Source organism: Coturnix japonica, chromosome 4 (assembly GCF_054131305.1).
Source record: "Coturnix japonica strain WE chromosome 4, WE-NBRP24, whole genome shotgun sequence".
Classification (NCBI taxonomy): Eukaryota; Metazoa; Chordata; class Aves; order Galliformes; family Phasianidae; genus Coturnix; species Coturnix japonica.
In genome coordinates, this window is record NC_140666.1 from 83,989,147 (window position 1) to 84,011,643 (window position 22,497).

A 22,497-nucleotide genomic window follows, 5' to 3' on the forward strand; every position below is an offset into this window, starting at 1 on the left:
TTTACTTGGGAGCCTTTCATTTTAATAAGCCCTGAAAATACCTCCATTGAAGCAGTAAAAAAGGGTTATTTTTCCAATTTTAGGTCAAATGCAATCTGACAGCTTCCCTTTTATAATGCTGCATTTCTCACAGTTGCCTCAGCCCTTGCAACTACTTTGCTTATCTGTGCCACTACAGTAGTTGTGTTATCTCTGGCAAACAGAAGAGTCTGGAACATTGACATTAGGACATTTTTGCTGTACCCCCTCCAAAAGCAGAGTATTCCACTGCACAGACTTAAAGGAAAGAGCAATCCCAATAGTGGTCCTTGGCTTATTCTCAGTATTTTTTCTCATAGACATGAAACAATCATATAAAATGAAACCCAGAGCTCACAAAATCTGATTTTAATAATAAACACCCTTCTAGGAACTGTGGTATTGAGCATAGTCTGTCGAGAGCTTCTGGATCTCCCTGCACTGCTACTCTAGGCCTTATTTATGAACACATCTATAAAATTTTATGGCTTCTATAGATGACAAGAACCTTTACTCAGCGCTAATATCATTTGCCACAAGACAGTAGGCTTCTCTGAGAAGCAACTCCACAGTGTAGCTGGTCTCTCTAACACTGAGACCAAGCCAGAGGAAGAGATGCCCTGAGAGTAAAAAGGAGCGAGCACTAACCTTCAGCACTGTGACGTAGGGTGTCCCATCAGGTCCATACTTGCTGCCGTTGACTTCCACGTGTTTCAGCCACTGGATGTGAGGCTGGGCATCACTGTAGACCTTGCAGTGAAATTCCACATTGCTCCCAACCACCACGGTCTGATTGGCAGGGAGTCCTGCCTGCAGGATCGGTCGGTGAGGTGACCGTTCTGAAAAACGTAGGAGAAGAAAATGTGAATTCATCCATTCTTCCAGCAATGACTCCTCTCTGCAACCATCAGTGCTAATGACGGAAAGAATCAATGCTGCTCAGTGGTAGCAGCTCACAGTGATCTGGCAGGAATTGCTCCAGATGAGGAATCTCCTTGATTTTCAGCAGAAAGGGTGCAGACTAGGAGTGCCATCCCAGGTGTCCTCACCAGCTGGTGCTCTTCAAGCCAAACAAGGAGGAACCACAAGGAACAGAATAGAAATCTCAGCTCTGCTCACACCTTTCCTTCTCTGGCCTCTCTTGAGAGCTGCCACCTAATTTATGCATCACAATCTGAAAATGAATTGCTGGTCAAAAGAAGGCTTCCTCTCGGCTCTAGTTATTTGGGAAAGAAACCAAGCTCCTGCTTCCTGTCATATGCCTGTTCAGCATCACCACAGATCAGCTGCTGAGGGGAAACAGTGAAATCTCACCTAAAACATCAAGCTGGTACGTGTGCCTAATATTGCCATATTTGTTCTCCACAACACAGGTGTAGTTTCCTCGATCTGACGGCACGACGCTCTCCATCACCAAGCTCCACTGCTGGTGCCGCAACTGGAAAAAGAAATGAAACGATCAATTCCATGGTCAAGTCACCAGACCCTATAACTATCAGTGAACTTGTAGATGCTTTCACAATAATAGCAATGAAACCTGCTGACTGCTGCACTGGATGTGGCACCTCTACTAGAATAATGGGTTTAGAAGGCATCTGTTGAGACAGCTCTGATGTGAATCACAGAATTATAGAATCATAGAGTGGCCTGGGTTGAAATGGACCATAATGACCATCTAATTTCAATGTGCTTGTCCCCTTTGCCAGACCACTCAGATCCAGAGACTCCATCAGCTCAAAACACTGCATTCTTGTCTGCAGAATTTTAGCAATTGCTACATAATTCATACAGATAACTAAGAACAATAAAGCTTATAATTCTCACCCTGTATTCTGAATGTTTATGCTATGAGGACAGCATAGCTGTCAGAACAGAAATGGCTGACTACAAATGAGTCAGCCCCCAGTGTTTTCTGTCTAGAACTGAGGAGAAAATATGCTCAGCCTCACGTCTGGTCAGTCCTTCTCATTCTGCACTAAGCCTTCATTCTAGTTGTTTTTTCTGAATGTGATTTATGTCCAGAATTACTGGTTGTGCAGCAGCAGGAAGGGAAAGCACAACCCACGTCTCCAGTCTGACCCACTGCCCTGTACTCCTGGATAGAATGATTGTTTCTAATGAGTGCAGAGGAAATAATGGATATGAAAAGTAAACCTTGAATTAATACAGAAAGCAACCAACATAAATGAAGATGACTTAAAGACGCACAGCATATGATAAAAGCTTTCCAAATTTCTGAGTATTCATTTGATGCCTTCTGCCACTCCGATCAGGACAATTAACTTCATTAAACATTGTGGAGGTGACTCCAAGGACACAGAAGCTGGAGACTGCAATACTGGTGAGCTACAGAATGTCAAAGGCTCGTGGAAAAAAACAAGGATGTAATTGCTCCTGGAGTTTCCTTGCTGCAGCAGGTGAACTCAAATATGAAGCTATTTAACCTCTTTCACTCCATGTAAATTGCATCCACATGCTTTCCTTCAATGGGCCAAGTTGAGATTAAAGACAGAATTTTGGAAAGAGAAGGTCTGGAGTCATACGACCTAACAGTTTAAACAGCTTGTTTAGCAAAAAGCCATTCTGATGAAGCCCTGTGCTTTGTACATCTCTATGTTCCTAGGAATAGCAGTGCTGAGAATCCTACTTTTCAGATGTGTGAATATAAGATTTCATTTCAGAATTGGTCAGGCTGCTTAGTAGCTTATGTTCATAATGATTTATCTCCTAGTTGTATCTAAAGACTTCTTTTAATCCACTCTTCAGCATTGCATTTGCCTATGGAAGCTGAAGGAACTACTCCAAGGAACTGGGACTCCAGACACCTGGCTAACTCCCTAGTCTAAAATGTATTATAGAACCAGGTCCAAATTAGGTCTTTTTCTTAGCATGCCTTGTATTTACTTTCAAGGATCTTCTTATCACTGGGTTTGTGACAGGGACTTTGGACTCTAAACAAAGATCTGAACCTGGGGGCACAAACTCTGGGAGAAAACTTGAAGCAATAGTCCTTTTTTAAGGTCTAGATGTAGTAGATTATAAAAAGGGATGTTCCCAACTTAGGATGGTTGCCATCCTTGATAAAACACTAGAAACACGACATGATTTAGCACAGCCATTAATCAAGTTGGTGAGATACTAGAAATCCCTCTGGTTTATTTGGTGTTGTCATTCTTGGCTTCTTGTGAAACAAACATTTGCAGACACACTTGGAAACTCAGTGAGTGTTTGCCAGACTGGTATGCAAGTCAGTGTGATGGTCTGGGGAAGGGATAATCTCCTACCTCCCCTCCCCCTGGATCTTTCCTTCTAGGGTCATTTAACACACACAGGCTTACAATATTAGAGATTCCAACAAGGATTTAATCATTAATGCTCTTTGGGAAATTTCATATGATAAGTCATATGAATTTCTTTCCTCTATCAGTTAAGGATGAAATGTAAGAAGCCCAGTTTAACCCAGTTTAAGTGTTTTCAACACTTGCCCTTCTCTCTTACAGAATTCACAGAGGGCTCTGACAATCTCTGACACAGGATCTAAGTGCCACTTGTGAGAGGCAGAAGTGGAACGATGGTCAACTTCCAACTGCTGGCTGCAGACCTTACACAATCAATGTTTAAATTCTCCTGCACATTGAGAACAAATGAAAAAATTCTCAGCTCAAAAATTTCTGGGTTAAGACCAGATACTGAGATGAAGTGAGCCAACCAAGCTCTGCCAGCTCTGGATATTGCCAATTGTTTTCAAGCTGCCTAATCCTTTTATGACTTGAAGTTGTAACAGGGAATTTAAATCTTAAATACAGGAGATACTGAGCAGGTTTTCAACTTCTTCTTCTGGTTCAAATCTCAGCTGATATCTATCAGTATATTTATATTGGATGAGATTTACATCAGACTACTTACAGCTAACTATGGCTCAAGAGCAAAAGCAGGCAAATATGAGAAGGAAAATTACAGAGAGAGAAAGATGTCTTTATATCATGAAAAGGACAAGGAACTACAACTAGACAGAAAGCTTAAATCAGTCTTGCTGTAATTGGCCTGACATTGCGTTCAACAGCTCTGTAAGCACTGGTTTGTTTCTGTAAGGTGCCCCTAGAGAAACAAAGCACAGTGATGCCAAAGACTCACTACCGTGTTGCAGAGGATGAAATGTGTCAATTTAAACTCAAGGATAGATTAAAACTGCTGGAAAGTGGGTAGGGGGATTGCTTTCAGCTTTACATCTTATTCTGCAAACATAATTTAGTGCAGCTGATGTCACATAGTTTTGCAAGAAGCCATTTCATGGCTTCATGATGATTTTTACACCATGCAATTAGTAAAAGATGCTTGTGCTTCATAAGACTGCATACAGACAAGAGCTGCTTCCCCACATCTTCGCTTTCCTTAAGTTTTCAGATCTAAAACCGAGAGTGCCCTGAGCCTCATCCAGGCTGGAACGGGGACAGGGCTGAGGAGGGACCTTCAAAGGCTTTACTGAAACGACCACAATGGGCTCTTTCAGGAATGGGCTTGAGCTAACAGGAAAGAAACAGTCCGAAAACGGTGGGGAGGGAATGCTTTTTCAAATCCTTTTCTGGTTTCTGGAACCCTGCACGCTCTGCATGCCGAGCCCCTTTCAGAGAGTTACAGATGTGGTAAGCATCAGCACAGAGCTATTTAAGGTACTGGAGAAGGTGCCTTCTGAAAAATCCCCTTCTTTCCTCAGAACTATCTCAGAGAGATGCCAGGGCTGGCGGAGTGCAAGCTGCAAATAATTGCTCAGAGTCTGATATTGTTATATCCAGCCATTGCCTAAATATGTGTTGATTGTGACCTTCAGGCGACAAAGAAACAAGAGAAAAATTGTAGCAGCTGATTTTCTAGTTAAAATCCTGTTATTTGTCATGTACAGTAGCACAGAAACTTCTGGATAATTCAGTCATTTGAATGCACTGGGTTTTGGTGTGCACCCAAGCCAGAGAATTTTCCAGAACACTGTATGGTAGAAAGGAAAAAGGGAGAAGGAAGAAACCAAGTAGCAGACTGCTATTACTGTGGATACAGGGGGATCCAGCACTTGATGATTTATGCCACAGGAATATGAATGACCACAAGCACAGCTGTCCAGCCCTTTGGTGAGGTACTTCCCATGGAACAGTCATTTCTCCTTGGAATCTGGGTCTTGCACAGTGTACTGGGCTGATCTCCATGAAGACAGACAGAGGCTTCTGCCCCCAGTTTCTCATTACTGACCACAATGCACCCAATACACTCATCCTTTTTTTTATCTCATCCACGAATAGCCAATGTAAACAAACTCTCAGGCAACTAGTCTTAAATCCCAATGGACAGCAGCCCTATCTAACACTTCCATGTTGAACAGTTGCAAGGACTGCCAGAAACATCCCTTTTCCAGCACAGCTGGAAAAAACATGCTCTTCCATGTACCAATGTTCATCACAGCAAAATGCCATTTCCTACAGTTGGTAGAAAAATTCTCATAGAGACCCAAGCCAAAGCCTTACCTTGATGCCCCCAATCCTGTGCTCTCCCTTGAACTCTTTGCCATTCTTCAGCCAGTAGATGGTGGGAGTTGGGTTTCCACCTGCTGGACATCGGAAACGAACAGTGTTGGCGGCGGGAACTGCCAGCAGCTTCTTCTCCATCTTATCTGGCCGGGTCCAGAAGGGGACACCTGAGGAAAAGAAGACAAGATGAGAAAGCCCATTTATGCAGTAGAGGATATCAGCTGCTGAGCAGATGCATTTGAAAGGCTTTGGCATGTGTGGAGTGACAGCTAAATTGCTACCTGCTGCAGTTAAGATAAATGACACAGAAATGCTTTCCAGCTAAACGACTCTTATATACATAGACAGGGTGTTTGCATTTTAGGTTTGTGATGAAAGGTTCATGACCAGGTTCTTGTCTCAGTAATGCTGGTATAAATCTAGAGTAGCTGCTTTTAAATCAACAGGGAGAGAGCTAACAGAGTGAGGATCTGGCTTCAGTGTGTAAAAAGATACAGATGTACCACTGGGACAATAGTAGCCAAGAAGCATGAAGAGCAGAAAGATGCTGGAAATGTAAAGAGAGTGAAGAGAAAAAGAATTAGCTGAGTGCTTTGGAAAGTTTTGCTTCTCTGTGAGCACAAATGTAGTGCAGCCTCCTTAAGGGAAGGAAAGGGAAAGAAGCCAGTGCCAAACTGGTTTATCACGTTTATGTTCAGAAAGTTCAAGTGATTTTATTTTTAAAGATTCATGTTACCTTTGAACAGGGATAAGTTTTAAAATACCAGTGTTAGCATGAGATACTTTTATAATCTGCCTAAAGTACAGCAATGTTTCTTGGCACCGTTACAGACATTACATATTAACTCCAAATTAGGGCAGCAACGGCAGCAAACTTATTACACAGGAAAGAAAGACAGAAAGAAAGAGAAAGCTTTAAAAACAAACTTTCGTTTCTGCTTAAGGAAGCAGTGCAGAGCTGAGCTTGCTATCTTCCCCTGCCATGGTGAGGCACCTTCAGCCACGGCCAAAGGGAGATGGGCACACATGGTGTTTGCTTTGCAAAACAGCAAAGAAATTCCACCCCAGTGAAGACCCCCTTCATTACAAGGGTGTGCAAGGTCTGAGATGCACTTGAACTCTTCACGTTCTCATGAGCTCCTCCACGCTGCCGGCCCTGATGTGTTTGGCTGCATCCTGTACTGAGTCCAGGTAAGCCTCCCCACCCTGAACTACACAAAAAATGCATGACAAACATTGCTCATACATCACTGCATTCTGCTTTCACAGGAATGAACAAGGACTACAGATTTTGAAAGCCTTTGACAAACGTGACTGAAAGAAGTAGGCCTGACCAACACCAGAGCCTCCCAGAGGATTCCACTCATTGGATCACAGAATCATTTGTTTGGAAGGGACCCTTAAGGGTCACCCAGGCCAACTCCCCTGCAATGAACAGGGACACCTTCAGCTCCATCAGGTGCTCAGAACCTTGTCTAGCTTCAGCTCCAGGGATGCTTCAGGCACGCTCATGCAGCTCAGCTCCAACATGCACCATTCTAGCACCTGCTGATAACACTCCATATTCCTGGTTTCTTTTCGGCATCTGGGTGCATTGCTTCTGTATTTTATCTGCTTTTACATCGCTGAGGCCAGGCTGCTGAACATTGGTGCTTTGGTAGCATCACAGCCTTGGCAGGGGTGAAAATTCACTATTAAGGGCTTTCATTTGCCCTCAGACCCCCTCACATAACATGTCATGAACCCATCAGTAACCTGCATGCATCAAAGGAATGTGGGTACACAGACAGACCCATCCCTGTCCTTCTTCCTGCTATTTTTCAGTGAAACACTTCCTTTTGGCAGTGCATCCTGACTTCCCAGGGACTTTAAACACAGAGTGGGTTCAGGGAGAGGCCAGGCGCTGATGGAGACATTCCCATGCACTGCTGCAGAGTAGCCCCACAAGCTCTTCCAGGCATCAGACTCAATGATCCTTACGGGTTCCTTCCAACTCACATTATTCTATGATTCTATAACCTACTGCTCACTGTTTTACTGAGTATTCAGGGATCTTCTCCAAATGGGCCCCAGTCATTAAACACTGATTCTTCCCCAAGTGCATCTCTGCCATTTGGGTTCTCTCCCACGTGATTTGGGGCTCACAGGGCTCAGCACCCCCACATTAACACACCAATCAGGGCACAGCACATTTCAAGCTGGAACTGGCAAGAAGTGCCAAGGCATTCAGAACGGTGCCTTTGTTCTTGCTCTCAGGAGTAGCAAACAAAACATCAGCACTTGGTCTACTGTGCCCCAAGAGTCCTTTCATCGCTGCTTTTTAAAGGGGGTGAAAATTTTAACTCTTCTTTTCACACAAAGCTTGCGAAGTTCCACAGTGCTTTGGGAGTGAGAAAGAATGGAAGACAGGAAAAAAAAATTATTTTTGAGCTGCTTGCTCTGAATTAATGACAAGCAACGATTCTGCGTGCGCAGGTGTGAAAAGAGGGACCCGCAAAGACTGTCGCCAGCCCTTTCCCATCATCAAGCACTAAGCCTGCCGGTCCATTTTGTTTGTCAGACACTGGCCACCCATCCACCTGGAATGACCAATTAAAAAACCAAGAGCGGTACTTGGAATAATTAATACAGCCAAGCGCTCATTTAGCAATTAGGAGCAGCCACAAAATTTTGCAGCAGACAGAATCAACCCTAATTGTGTAATTTCCCCAGCTGACGCCTCTGAGTACACAGCCAGATTTAATTGGAGATTATAGGGGCTCTTTGAAGGTGCTGGGGCTACACAGCAGGGGCTCCAAACAAACAGATACAGAGGGATAGGGAGCACTGGGGCAGAAGAGCACTGTGTGAAAATGGAGCTTGGTTTTTTGTTCCACAGCCAGGAAAAACAGCTGTAAAGAACAGAGGTACTGGGAAGCCTCTTTTTGCAAAGGCAGATCACAGTTTGTGACAAGGCTGCAACAAATGGGACAATATGAAGTTGCTGAGCTTCCTCTTTCCACCCTTCAGCTGCCTGTCTCTATGGGATGCTGTCTCCATGCTCTCCGAGATGCACCAAATACTTATTTCCTTTAGGTGTAATTTCCTTTTACCACCCTGGCTTTGGTAATTCCAGCTTGAATTTTAGCAATCTGTGGTGTAATCTCCAAAATCACTGAGACTAGCTTCAAACTCATGACACTATTAATATCAGCTCTCCGAGCCCCTCTCTATAAACACGAGGGTAAGAAACTCTTGAATAATGGGAACAAGCCAGACAATACGCACAGTGTTACATGAGAACAGGATATATTATTATTCAGTGATGTGCGAAATAGGCAGTGCACGAAGAAGTCAGTCCTGGACATATTATCTCTCTCTGCATAAGAATAACTCTGGGTTATATCATGCTTTCGCATGAAAGGCAATTTTTTGCCCTCACTCCTCTAACTGCTGACCGTGGTGATGTCTGGTGGCCAGGCAAGTGCTCATTAGAGTGCTTTTTGCCTCAAGAGATGAAGGACGTGGGACTTTGGGACATGGCACTGGCGGTAGCCACATGCCCCCTTGCTTGGGATGACCCAGTAGCCTCTGTCCCCAGTGAGATGTCCCAGTGGTGGTGGTGGTGCTGGGGTTAACACACAGCTCCTCAGATTCAAAAGAAGATTTGCCAGTGTTAACTGGAGGGTCTGACATTAAACAAAGCAACATAAAGCACATTCATGTCACTTCACAACATGGGGCTTCACCTCTCTGGTATGTTAAACTAATCGACAGCTTTTAAAGCAAAAGAGAATACAACTTTTTATAGTGAGAGCTTTAAGCAAAACCAGTGGTTGCCTCTGGATCTAAAAAAAGAGACTGTCTTGAAGTCAAGAAGACCCAGAACACAAGCTATAAATACATGTGGTAAAATACGTGTTTTCCCTCTTGATGAAGAAGAACGTGTCTTTCTCTACTGTAAAACAGCTCGTGTTTTGTGATACCTGCTGCTAAGAGATGGAGTTTACTACAAATCACATTTAAAAAGCACAGAGCGATGTATTGTGCTCACCAGCAGCTGCTCTGCAGAGGAGCAAACCCTGAGCAAAGCTGCCCCTTCCCATGACTCCAATGGGCTTCAGTTGGCACCAGGAGCGCTGAGCACCTCTGCAAAGGTGCTCTTCAACTCATGGCATCCAGCCGCCTAATTAAAGGCTATCAGAAAACCACTAACTGCTGCTGATGGGCTGCCTGGCACCGTACCTCACAATTACTGTCCACACGCTGCACAACACAGCGGCACAAATTTATTACAGTGGGAGACCTGTTTTAAAGAGTCCTCCATGTCCAATGCTGTGGGCAGGAGAAATTTTCCAGTCATGCTGAACTTCTGCCAACGTACATAGCTGATTTGGAGTTCAAATGTAAGACATTTATTTATTAAAAACACATAAGCACAGGCAGCTCGCTTTTCAGAAATATAAAAAGCATAATAAAACACAACACCAACGCCTATGAAGCATGTAATGATCCTGATTAATGATACTGCACTTAGAGAAACAAGCTCTGCGATTGAATAAGGTTTAGTGTGGAAGCATAGAGGCTCTCTTCTGGGGCTCCCTTCCCCATACAAGTTAAAGAAAATCCAGAGGGGCTTTGCTTACAGCTCCTGCTTATGGCAGCTGTAAATCTGGTGCTTGGCTAGCGTCAATTTTATTCTCTGAGATGCCTCTGCCTCCAGCTGAGATGCTCATTAGAACCAGAGTTAAACCCAACAAAACCAAAGCAGGCTGAGGTTTGCAGTGTGTAACTGCAAGGTGTAACTTCAGCATAGTAAAAAATCATGATGACAGAATGAGTTACTCTGGAGTTTACATTGAAGGAGAATTGATAACCCAAGCTCAAGTCAAACTCATAGAACTGAGTGACCAAAAAAATCAAGTTACACCACTTCGGCAGCTTCTTCTAAATTTCTGGTACCAGGACCCAGGAGTCTGTACTCCTGTCCTAAGGGCTCCCATTTCAACGTGTATGGAAGCAAATGCCTGAGCCATGCCACATGGCAGCCACATCTCTGTTTAAAAAAACAACTCTCTGTATGCTGGAGAAACAAATTACCTGTATCCTCTGACTCATCGTCATCATCTTCATCATCACCTGACGAAGGGGAATCTAGGAGGAGAAGGAGAAAGACATGAAACAGAAAGAAGACAGCACATGGAGATGAGGCTGGATGATGCTGTGGATACCACAGTGGGCTCCACTGAAGGGGGACCTGGGTGACATGTGGATGACATCCCCTTTCCTGCTCCACCACTCTGGGGTGAGCAGCCAGGAGCTTTCTGAAAGGAGAGAAGTGAAACAAGTTGGCCAGTGCTCTGTCACGACAGAGCAGGGGTTGGTGCCAACTACTTTTCGATATGCAAAGAGCTCTTCTCCTAAATACAAAGGCAGTTCAAAAAGAGGAGGTTTCTTTTTGCAGAACAAGCTCTCCCCCGCTTTTTCTTTCCCCTAGCATTCACTCAGAGACTTTTTGTTTCACTGAGTCTCAGAACGACAGGTCAGCATTTCCAACTCATTTTGTACTCTTTTAACTCAATACATCGCTGCTACATCCTCCCATGTTAACTCCTTGCTAAACGACTCAACTAAAGCTTTTAAAACTTCCCCTTGAAATTGAACCTCTCTCCAGACAGACATTTTGATGGCTGCTCTGTGAACCAGCTCCTTTTGCTTATATTCCTTGTACAGATAAACCTTGAGGCTGTAACTGAATCCAGGTGAGCAGGTGGGAATTTTCCATCAGTGTATCTCTAAAACTTTCTGTATTCATTCTCTAAGTGTGATCTAACATCTCACCTTCTCCAGGCTGTGCACAATGAAGCTTCAGTCTGTAGATGTGAATCCCACGATAAAACAGCAGCTTAGTGTTTGATTCAGTTGACACTATTTAGCACAATTCAGTGTCTGGAAGATTTAGTGTCTTCTGACTTTATATAATCTCCAGGAATTTCTTTTTTAAATAAAGGCAAAATGCTAAGAAGGCAACAGCATTTATATTCTGAGACAGAGGTAAAAGCACTTGGCATGAAACAGCAGCAAACAGGAAACTTTATGAGTGTTTAAAATGTGCCAGAACAGCAAAGCACTGATTCAGGCCAACTCAGGCAGAGCTTCTTCCTTCCATGATCCACTGCATTTTGGTTGGGGAACTGAGCACCCTTCTCCAAGTGTTAAAAAAACATGGAGGTAAAAAAAAAAAACAACAAAAAACAACCAGAAGGAGGGGGAAAGGTAATAATAAATATCGCTTCTCTGCAGAATCTGGAGGGAATTTCCAAATGTATTCACCACATATAGGAGCAGTAAGCCAGGAATCATCTCCCTCCATCAACACGCGGCTGCGCATCATGCGTTGCACCTTCTCCTTGGCTCAGGCGCTGGCCCTGCAGCGCATACCCAACTACACACTGCAGCTGAGGTCCTGCTGGCAACAGCACTGGGGAAATGCCATGGGGCTTGCTGAGAGTGAAGTGTCTGTTGAGGCGTTTCGGCTGAACCAGCAGGTTTATTCAAGTCCCGACGAAGGCAGAAGCCCTGCCAAACACCCACCAACACCGGAGGAACGAGTACATTCTCAACCCTCGCTCTGCGATTTGGTTACCTGTATATTAACATGCCATTGATGTTTTCTTCTGGTTTCAAATGAACCAATCAGGACCAAAACAGCAGAATCGATCTTCAAATCAATTCAAAATGCTTCCACAAGATCAGAGGAGAGAATCACAGAATCACAGAATATCCTGAGTTGGAAGGGACTCATAAGAACCATAGAGTCCAACTCCATGTTCCCTTTGACTTTGCTTGTGCTTCACATGAGAGCTTTGCAGGGAAGCTGCAGCCTTTTAACACCTTAACCCACAGGTTTTAACACAAAATATCCCCTGCTCAGAGCTACATTCCTATTTAGGTTATTAAATGTCGCCTTCTTCAATAAGTGACTAAAAATCTATGAGCTATTTGTTAATCATTTACAAAAACTGTATTCCCTTCCAAAAGACAACCAGGATTGGCATCAATAGGAATTACTGGATGCTATTCCAAAAGAGCTCTATTTATGAGCAGGAAGGAATTCTGTCTTGGGTACCTTGAAAGATCTTTTTGCTGCTCAATGCAGGAGTGCTGCTCAGCTACTAAATCCCAAGGGAGTGTATGAAATGGCTGCAGAAACAGAGCCTCTGTCAACAGCAGATCAGTTTGGGCATGCAGCCCCTATCTGTGATCCACACCAAGCACCCATGCTTTAAGAGGGCAGTACGTTTCATCTGGTAAACTCATAAAGCAATCAAGCCCATGTCCGTCAATGGAGGCATTCTAAAGTAATCAAGCCCTGTTACTCATCAGACTAGTTTTCACTGTGCAGTAGCAGCTTCTATCTCCAGAGGTACAGGCTGCTTCCTAATGTCAACACCTGCCCTGTGCAGCCCATCCTTCACCAACACGCTCCATCCCTGTCACAAACCTCAGAAGGGCTTCCAGAGTGTGTTCAGCAAGTCTGCTGCCCTGCCAGGATCTGCAAACAGCTCACAAAAAGAGACTTAAGTGCCTACCGGCAATTTCCAGCATTACACCTTGTCAACTCAGCCTGCTTTTGCTCACATCGGAGCACAGATTGGAGCAACTCCAATTCATTAGTACAGATTTAATCCAGTTTAACACAGAGAACACCTCCAATCATCAGATAACCACATAAACACCCAACCAGATATCCAAGCTCATCACTGGAGTTACCTTCACAAAGTGGGAACGCAAACCACAGATCTCAGATAATGATCTCCTCTCTGCAGCGGAACACAGAGCAATCAATAATAATTACAAAGAAATATCCCTGTGCACGAGAGGCGCCACTATTGCCACATACAGCAGGGCTTCAAAGCTCGAAAGGAGCACTGCTGACAGCTAAGACAGAGACTCCCACACTGCCAGCACTTGGATGGTAATGACAGCGAGCTAATAGAATCAAAGACTCCTAATGCTGTCAGAAAGCAGGTTCAGGTTACTCGCTTGTTCTTAAGCTGTTATTAGCTATTATTAGTGAAGAGGAAAAACACAGGGGCTTAAACTTTTAAAAAGCAGAGGATTATAAGCCCTTCCACTATTAAAAACAATTTCTCACTTTACAAACTTTTGGGGCTGGCAGCTGTTTCACTTGAATGTGGAACCAGCTGCCCTCTTCTGCCTCCCTGCTGCCCCTTGAACTCAAAAGCATTTTAATGTCACTTAAAAAAAGAGAGAGAGTAACATTTCTAACAACCTGCAGTTCCTTGGGTAGTCCCAGTAATCGTACCTAGTTAAAGAAAGCCTTTCAAGGGCCAAATACTTCTTCAACCATTTAATTGATATGACCTTGAAGCGTTCACAGCACTCTCCGGTAACACTCAATGAAAAGCAGATGTTGGTGGAGGCTGCTGAAACGGGCTTTTATTCTCACGATGGTTTGATTCTCTCACATGAATTTTACTTCTGGCAGGAAAAAGAACTTTATGGTACGGGCACGATTTGCTATGACAGACACCTCTGTGTTCAGTCTTCATAGAATTCAGTTCATTAAGGTTGGAAAAGACCTCCAAGATGATCTAGTCCAACCATTCACCAACCATCAATACTGCCCACTAACCATGCCCCTCAGTACCATATCTCCACCTTTCTTGAACCAAGGACGGTGACCCTACCACCTCCCTGGGCAGCCTGTCCCACTGCTCGACCACTCTTTCAGGGAAGACATTCTTCCTAATATCCAACATGAATCTCCCCTAGCACAACCTGAAGCCATTCTCTCTCATCGTACCTCTAGCCGCCTGGGGAAAAGAGACTGATTCCCACTCTGCCACAACCTTTTCAAATAGAGCTTGGTGCTGTCTGAGGGAACTCAGCTTTTGAAGGTAAGAACCTATGGGGGAAGGAAAGTTTTCAGAACCTTAGAGAGGTTAACCCCCATGAAAATTCAGGCATTGAATCTGTGTGGTCAGAAGGCTTTCTATCAGCTCACGATGATGAGCACTGTACCAATGCAGCAGGCTGAAATCAGGATGATCGTAGCATTATTTAATTGTTATCTTGGAATAATAGCTCTTTTTGGCACCTTCTGTAGAGTGATACAGGCTTGTACAGCTTGTAGCTGTTCTGTCCTATTGTCCTTATGGAAAGTACAGACACACTAAGACAGCAAGTGCTTTGCTAATGCACCACTTGTCTATAATACACGGTTAGCAGTTGAGTTCCTCTGATGAAGCACATATTCTACATATACAGTTTGCAGATAAGCTACTTTTGAAACAGTTCAACTGTAATTTGTGACAACTAGGGTGGAAGGAGGAGATGGTCAATGATCTTTAAAGTCCCTTCCAACTGAAGCTATTCCACAAGCCATTCTAAGATACGGAAACAGTTTCAGAAATCTCCAGTTTTTACATCCAATTTTGTCAATGATTTGCCACATAAAGTAAAAAAAAATAAGTCATTTAACCTTCCTGAGTCACAGCTCGCTCACCCACATTTCAAAGGCATTTTGTCTACTTGAGTGTTAAGGGGGATCGGGGGCTTAATCTGACGAGCACTGTTTCCAAGTCTCTCTCAGTCTCACCATCAAGCTGTTAACACTTGGTAATAACACGCAAGCATTCTTTGATTGTTTTATGTTTTGTCAGAATGATTACTGACAGGGCTTGCTGGGGAGGTACAGACTGACCAAGAAGGGACAAAAACCTGCAGAACACCAGCTATGCTGAACAAGTGAAGGGGCAAAAATACACACACAGAAAAACCAGCAAATCAACTCTATTTCTGCACATACCTGTCACTCTGACTGTAAAGTTTCCCAGGACCTCGTTGGAATGTCTTGGCTTGCAACTGTACAGCCCCGAATCATCATATGACACATTGATTATCTTCAACAGTTTTTGTCCAATATGAGTTCTGTTGGAAGGTGCAATCCCAATGCCATCTTTAAACCAGAAAACTGACACAGAAGAGCTTTGGGTGTCACAGGAAAGTTCAATGGTATCTCCACTTCCAAACACCAACTCTTCCAGAAAGGCGGTCTCGCTCCTCAAGTATTCTGCAAAGGGAAAGAGAGGGAAATGAGTAAATAAGAGCACGTGTCAGAGAATGAAAGAGTATTTTAACAAGTAACTTGTATTTGCTCTACAGATGCTTTCACATGTGCAGAAGCCTCTCACACCAACAACAGTGAATCCTGTCATGAGCTGCACAGTTCTGTTTTGCAGGTGAGCAATAACAAAAGGAAAGGTCTGAGCTCAGAAGGCTTCCCACAAAGGAACACAAGGCACGATGGTTTGACAGTCCTCAGACTCATCCTGCAGTGATGCATAAACTCACTTCAGACTCCCAGCGGTTTCTTCCTCTTTTACATCATCTTGTAAAGGAAGACTCAGTCCTCCATAGCTGCCCTCAACCCAGTTATTCCAACAGCATGAGCACCACTGCCTTGTCTACGCCAGCCAATATTTTCTCATTACATGTCTCATGTTTCTTCCAGCTTACACCAGCTATGAGACATTATGCTCTGCCAGGCATAAGTCTTCTTGGTTTTGTACACTATGGAATCCTAATTCATAGCAAAGACTCTCTGGTGCTATGATTATATAATTAAGAAGTAAGCAATGCAAAACAAATCTATTCCCATGATCCAAACTCAGGTGGCCCAATTTTACCTCTGATAATAATCAGATATGAATAGAGATCTTAATTTTGCTGCTCACATATATGCATAGATCAGAATTTAACTGTGAAACCAATGTGATACTCAGAACACCTGAGGATGGTGTTATGATGATGAACTGTCTTCAAGTTGTTGTTCTGCTATTAAGTGAAAGAATTGGAGGAGGTAATTAAAGAAAAATATACTGCTTTTCTCCCCTTGTCATGCAACTTTTCATTCTTGTGGAACTTTAAAAATATAAAAATGCTTCAGTCAGTATTCTTACATGGTGAAACTGATGAATTCTAAGGGCCTGAAAATGTGGTATTTCATGGGAGGTATCATCCCACAGCAGGCAAAGCCCACACACACTGGGGTCACGAAGCACCTTTCCCTTATACTCTGGCAGCAACTCCAACTCAAATATTTCTGGGTTTGGCCAGAATGCTGTGGTGTTCATATAGACAAGGGTTTCTTTTCTTTTTTTTTTTAATTCTCTTTTTTATTATTTTTAATGAAAATATTTTCCCCAAATGCATATGCTATTAGTAAAAAAAAAAAAAGGAAGCTGAAGAAGCATCAGAATCTTTCTCCTTACAGAGCAGCTCTTGCAGCAGTTCTGTGCATGCCCATGGTCTGCCTCTTCCCATCAAGGAGCTCCTTGCGGATATATAGTTGAGAAGAAGAAACTTGCAGCACCACGTAAAGAAGCATTTTCTGTTTCAGCTGCTGATTTCAGGATACAGCCTTCCTTCTCTGTATCACATGCATTTTCCCAATGGCACCAACTTTGGCTTTATATTATAAGTCCCTCATACAGCTCTGCACGCAATGCTGGGTGCTGATCTTTGCTGACTCTAATGGAAGCTGTTGCTAATTTAACCTATTGGAAAACAAACCCCAGGCAGCTAAGCCATTCCTCCATACAAAATGCACACTTCTCCCTGACCTTTGGTAACTTGTGTATTTTGGCTTTTGTACCCTAAACCTACCAACAGGAACAAGCCCAGACTGAATACAAATCAAATGAGGCTGTTTAGTCATTTAAAAGGAAGTCACCTTTTTCTTAAAGTGATAATGAATCCGTGTTAATGACAAAGCAGTAAAGCAGTTTTATAAAACATCGCAAAGGAATACCAACATGAAGAGTAAATTCATATTCAACTCAGTACAATTGGGGTTTGCAGCTTCTTCTGAGGAAAGGAACCTCATCTCTTGCTTATTTTGACCTCTCTGCCCCTTGACAACGTCCACAGAGTTGAATGTGCTTTAGTATTTTGCCTAACTGGGACAGAGAATGAAGATTTGCTATTATTATACCTCATCCAGCTTTCAAATATGACAAATGCAAAAGCAGAGACAGAGGTTACAACACCCATCACCCAATTATCAGTCCTGAGTCCTAAGCAAACCATCCACACGGTGGGGAAGCAGCAAACCCCTTTAAACTTTCCTGCACTTTGGCTGGTGCCTGCCCTGCTGCTGGGGACTGTTTGTAGGTGCTATGCCAGAAGCATGACAGTTGCTGCAGGCAGTGAGGGATGATGGAGCCTTGGGATGCTCATGGACTCCACACCACCTTGCACAGTGCAGTCACCCCCAGCTCAAGAACATTTTATTCCTTTATTTCTTTTCTTCACTTATGATTTTCCCACTGGAATATCTTCCTACAGTTTCATCTTTTGAAAAATCCCAGTGCTCTGGAACATCCTTTTCAGCTCTGACTCCTCAAGGGAACATCCCAAAGCTGGGGCACAGCCATTCATCATGCATCTGATAAGCAGATGGCCCTGACTACCCTGTCACTCCCATGGTGGAGGGCTCAAGGCTCATCACACTCAGCGCTCTGAGTGGAATATCCCTCACGTGCCCCTGAGAATCTCAGGAAGGTTCTTCTGTGACATGGACCAAGAGGCTCTCTGGTAGCTGATATTTTCCTATGTTCAATCTGCATTTGCCATTTTACTTGTGTGTCCTCACACTGGGAGCTGAGGGCTTCTGTGCAGTGTCTGGATGAGGAGCTATGAGATATGGTTTAGTGGCTTTCGGTAGCAATGGTAATGGCAGGACAGTTGAATGAGATGATCTTGTAGGTCCTTTCCAACCTTGTGATCCTATGATTCTATGAGGAGTAAGCCCTATTGCCAGAAATGGGAACCAATCTCTTTTTTCTCCCCAGAGTTTGTATACTTTTGGAAGTGAACTGACTTGGTCCCTCCCGTAAAAACCTAAGCTGCGATTTAGAAAATTGCCTTTAGGAAACCATATCCGCAAACAGTTTGCCTCAGTCATTTGAAAGGGTCAATTTATCCTTCACCTGTTGTGTATGTTTGCTCCGGTGTGGGGTAGGGGTTCCCCTGGAAAAGCTTAAAGCAGTTTTTCCCAAAAATAGACAGGTTTATTCAGTATTACCACTGCAGTGTCTATGCAACTGTTACCAGTCAATATTTCTTCCAAAGACTTTAAGAAGTGCATTGTACCCTATTACCTCCCAGGGTTGTTTTTATGTGTATGTATGTATGTGCAATACAAGGAAAGCAAACTTTTTTTCCTAGAGAATATGCAGAACCACGACCAGGGTTAGTTCTCAAGTCATATGCTTTTTTTTCCCCCTTTTTTCCCCAAAAGCAAGAGATTATGGGAGAAAGAAAAAAAAAAATCTCTAGTGTTTAGCTTAGCTATCCCCAGCAGCGACTTGGAAGGGCTTCTCAAATGGAAAAGCAGATGTTGCAAATCTGCCTTATCTACAGAGCAACTGTTGACTCTGTTGTGCAAATCCTAATTTACATCTGCATGAAAGGTTTCAGAGATTAAATGGCATTCAAGGAGGAATATTAGCTTTTCTCCCTCCCTCCAGCCTTCCTTTGAATGGATTTACTACTGGCAATTAGCTTTCTGTTCCACCGGCCAAGTAGAAAACAGGATTCATCGAGACTCTACAGTATCCTCCTTTTAATGGACTGTTTTCTCAAATCACCCAATTCAGATGCCGAGAGTTAGAAGGAGAAATAAATTGTCACAAAGCTAAAATAGTTACAAAAACACTTTAGCCAGGAGGATTTCCCTCTGGCAAAGCCCTAAGGAGTGAAAAAGAGAACGAATCAAAGGGGTCTCCCGGCTACATCCAACAAACATGGGAATGCAAAACCCCAGGAACACAAAGCTTTGGTTGCTGTCCCAAGGACAGCTTTTAGCTGTGAGTTTCTGGCTTAAAGGAACACACAAGGATGGGTATTTTCCTTAAAATTAGGCCAGACTTTCATTAGTTTCTAATGTAAAACAAACAAAAAAGAAGCAACTACCAATTACAATCCATGTCTATTCCCATAGTTCTGCATGCTTTTTTTTTTAATCCTTTTTTTGTTTCTGAAATAAAACCAATATGAAATGTCCTCCACCAGCCCACCCCACTCAACCACAGTGGCCAAACTCCATCAATCCTGACCACTTCCTATGCAATGCAGAGTGATGGGACACTTGCTGCACTAATTCTAGGAGCACAGGAGACCCCTAGGAGCCTTCCTCTCGTCCACTCAAGAGTGATGGCCAACGCAGCCTTTGCTTTTAGATGAAGAGTGACAAACTTGTAAGGGAGAAAGACGGCCAAGCAAAACTGTTGGCTGCACAGGGCTACCAGGCTGTCCTAGCCTGGTGTCAGTAGATGAATCCCATCACAAAATGGTTGGGGTTTCACTCTTCATCCCTGAGATATTTCAAAAAGCTCATCACTGCACTTAAGAAATCACAATAACCTTGTTCTCAAACCAATAGAGGCCTATGAAGACTGAGGCTCAGGCTAATGCTTCCCAATGGCCAGAGCAAAACTCATCTCCAGCCAGCACTTCAGCAGAACCGGTTTCCAGCAACATGCTAAAATAACCAAAAGCCCCATGGAGCATAGGTCCTGAGCAAACTCATGCTCTGCAAGCATCAACATGCTGTGTTGCCCTTCCAGAGGAGGCCAACTTAGCTGGGTTTTACAGGTGACACGCAGTAGGCAATCAGCAGCCAGAACTACATGTTACACAGATGAATGGTCCACGAGGCACAAAGAAAGGACAGAAACTGAATCTTTAGGAATGTTTTTAAGTTTTGTTAAAAAATCATTGAGTTATTTCTCCTGGGCTCCTCTTCTCCAGCTTTATTTCCTTCCTTAAACCCTTAAAAATGTATCGCGCATGAAGCTCTTGAGCTTGGAGTAAGTCTTCAGCTTTCTGGCTGAATTCTAGAATTTGGTGAATGCTAGCCAAGCATTCACCACCTTCTTAGAACCTCTGCAGATCAGTTTTCTGACACACTCAGTAGTCACCAGGCCCACTGGTTGAGGTTCACCGCAGAATAACTTTTTAAGGGGCACAATGAACAGGAGCACCGCTACAACTCTATCCTGGTCACTCGCAATGAGTCCCTGAAGTGCGCCTGGAGATCACATGGCAGCAGAAAAAATTTGCCATAAAGCCAGCTCCAACCTTTCCCCTTCAGTTCACAGCTATGCAGCGACCAAATCCCAGCTCCTCCGTGTTTCCCTTCCACTTCCAATGTGCGCTCCTCTAATCTTCATTTAATGCAGGCAGCTGGCTGTAAATACCCCAGAACAATGACTTTAATCCTAAGGATCCTGAAACCCCCCTTCCTCCCCACACCAAAACTGAAGAAAAATGAAAAGAACAGCCTCATGACAGCAAGATGGAGAAACCCAAGCTAGCCATTTGGCCAAAAGAGCAGAATGACACAATGAGCTAAATTTTGCCTGGCCCGCTAATTAAAAACGGAAGCTACCATACTCCTGAGCCAGTGATGGGAGGTGGGGGGAGTTTCCATGCTATTCAAAAACCGGCTTCCAACTGGGACCATATTCACTCCACATTAATTGTCATTCCAACTACGAGTGTCCTAGTTTCAAAATGAAAACTACTCTCCAGCATAGCTAGTGAAAGCCAACACCAGTTTCGAGGCATTAAACAAAATTTATTGATTGCATTTTCCCACCCACTAAAACTTTAATAAGCATTAAACCTCAAACTCCTGGCCCTGTTTCCTCCCTCTACCCTCTCTCTCCATAAAAAGGGTCAGGCCCCTCTATATGGAGATTAGGACTTTATGTTTGGCATTTGTTTATGAGCCTATCAATTGCCTCTATTTCAGGGGGGAAAAAAAGCACATCTAAAAAAACCCCTCTTGTACATGGATTAAGAGAGGGCAAAGGTTTAGGGTAGTTTTGGTGTTGTTTCTTTTTTTTTTTTTTCCAACAGACTGTGGGGTTTAGATATATTACGGATCATGTTTACACGAAAAAGTGAATGCTCCCCTTTTTTGTAAGCTTCCCTTGAGTTACATCAAATGGCGTATTTCAAAGATCCCTATTTCTCAGTAATAAGACACAGAACTTCCAGGCTTCTCTGCCGGCTGTTTTCAGCTGTGTAGAAGGGAAAAAAAGAAATAAATGGGGGCCACTCAGTCTGCATACTTAGCAAAGAAAACAAAGGCCAAACATTTGAAATGCAAAGGTCGGTGATTAAGCCCAGAAATCCATATCTAGGCATCAAAATGAATAACCAGATTTTAAGAGTGCTTAAGAGCTTGAAATGCAGAGCCTGACCTGGCTCAGCATCTTTCAAACCCAAGCCTGTTATTTCAGTGCCTGAAGCGGGATGGAAGTGCCAGGTACCCAAGTTGCAAGAGCCCAAAGCTAATCTTCTGTTCATGAAGTCTGAGCCAGTTCAATCTGAAGTCATGAGCAACAAACACAGACTTTATTATTTAGAAAGCACATCTCATTAATACTGCAACGCTTTGTCCCTGTGCTAAACTCAACTCCAACCCTTCAGAGATGGTAAAAACAGTGGATATCAAAAATTCTTTTATTTCTCTTCTGTGAAGTGGGCTGCCGAAGGGAGTCGAAGGTTTGAAGTTCACTGCTCTGTTAAATCAACGTTACTATATTTTTTCAGCTTGTTTGACTTGCTGTTTCTGTATACATTTGTGTTTTCACCTCTCTGTATTCAAATCCCACGCTAGCATTTGTTCCGTGCTTCTCACAGGAAACTTGCTCAGCTCTTTATTTGTATTAAGTCTACGGACTTATAGAAAACAGACTTGGAAAACAATCCCTAAATTAGCAGGACTTACCAGCGTACATGCATAGGCACACACACACAGGGCTGCATACCATCCTGCCTGAGCGTGGTGTTTTATCATTTCCAGCAGCAACAGCAGGGCATCGGGTTCAGCAGAACGGGCCTTTTAATGGTCTCATGCAACCGTATCTATTACAGCAGGTTT

At 43.5% G+C, this 22,497-nt stretch overlaps 1 protein-coding gene across 6 annotated transcripts in view; it reads right to left on the bottom strand.

The window, feature by feature from the left end:
* The window catches only part of FGFR3 (fibroblast growth factor receptor 3), a 49,921-nt gene that overhangs the window by 19,162 nt on the left and 8,262 nt on the right, over positions 1-22,497 (bottom strand). For all 6 annotated transcript variants that reach the window (XM_085545842.1, XM_085545840.1, XM_085545838.1 and 3 more), the window contains exons 2-6: positions 15,349-15,612; positions 10,614-10,667; positions 5,532-5,701; positions 1,333-1,456; positions 667-857 (exon numbers count right to left, since the gene is read on the bottom strand). In XM_085545842.1, the coding sequence (XP_085401968.1) occupies positions 667-857; positions 1,333-1,456; positions 5,532-5,701; positions 10,614-10,667; positions 15,349-15,612 (803 nt within the window). The remainder of the gene's footprint in view (positions 1-666; positions 858-1,332; positions 1,457-5,531; positions 5,702-10,613; positions 10,668-15,348; positions 15,613-22,497) is intronic.